Source organism: Phalaenopsis equestris, unplaced genomic scaffold (assembly GCF_001263595.1).
Source record: "Phalaenopsis equestris unplaced genomic scaffold, ASM126359v1 Scaffold175686, whole genome shotgun sequence".
Classification (NCBI taxonomy): Eukaryota; Viridiplantae; Streptophyta; class Magnoliopsida; order Asparagales; family Orchidaceae; genus Phalaenopsis; species Phalaenopsis equestris.
In genome coordinates, this window is record NW_018195635.1 from 1 (window position 1) to 412 (window position 412).

Genomic DNA, 412 nt, shown 5'->3' on the forward strand with positions numbered 1-412 from the left:
CCGGCATCCGCATGAATAAACCGAAAGCTTATGGTTTGACCGGCGGATTCCGTCTCGAGCTGTTTCTCTTCGGATAAACGGAGATGGCGGCGGAGGCCGGCAACGTCGCGTTCGAGGCTTTCAATGCGAATGGCGAGGTTGGAGGCTTGGCGGGCGGCGGCATCGCGATCGAGCAAGTCGCTGAGAGTGGTGGTTTTGGTGGTGGTGGTGGGGGGGTGGGAGTGGAGCATGGCTTTTAATATAAAGCGGAGTGGAAAGGAGGAGTTTTGGACGAGTTGCATGAGAAGGTGATGCGAGAGCTTTGTAAGGTCTATTGTGTGGCAGATGCGTAGCTTCTCCTCCTCTGTGAGCCTTCCGTTGTTGGTCTGCACGGACATATTTTTAAACGGAGATAAAAAAATTAAAAATTAAA

The 412-nt window shown here is 52.2% G+C and overlaps 1 protein-coding gene across 1 annotated transcript; it reads right to left on the reverse strand.

Annotated features, from left to right (window-relative positions):
- Positions 1 to 11: 11 nt before the first annotated feature.
- Positions 12 to 380, reverse strand: LOC110034230 (BTB/POZ domain-containing protein At3g49900-like; the record flags this gene model as incomplete). Its single annotated transcript, XM_020738511.1, has 1 exon — positions 12 to 380. A coding segment is annotated over exon 1 (366 nt), but the record flags the coding sequence as incomplete, so codon positions are not given.
- Positions 381 to 412: the final 32 nt, after the last annotated feature.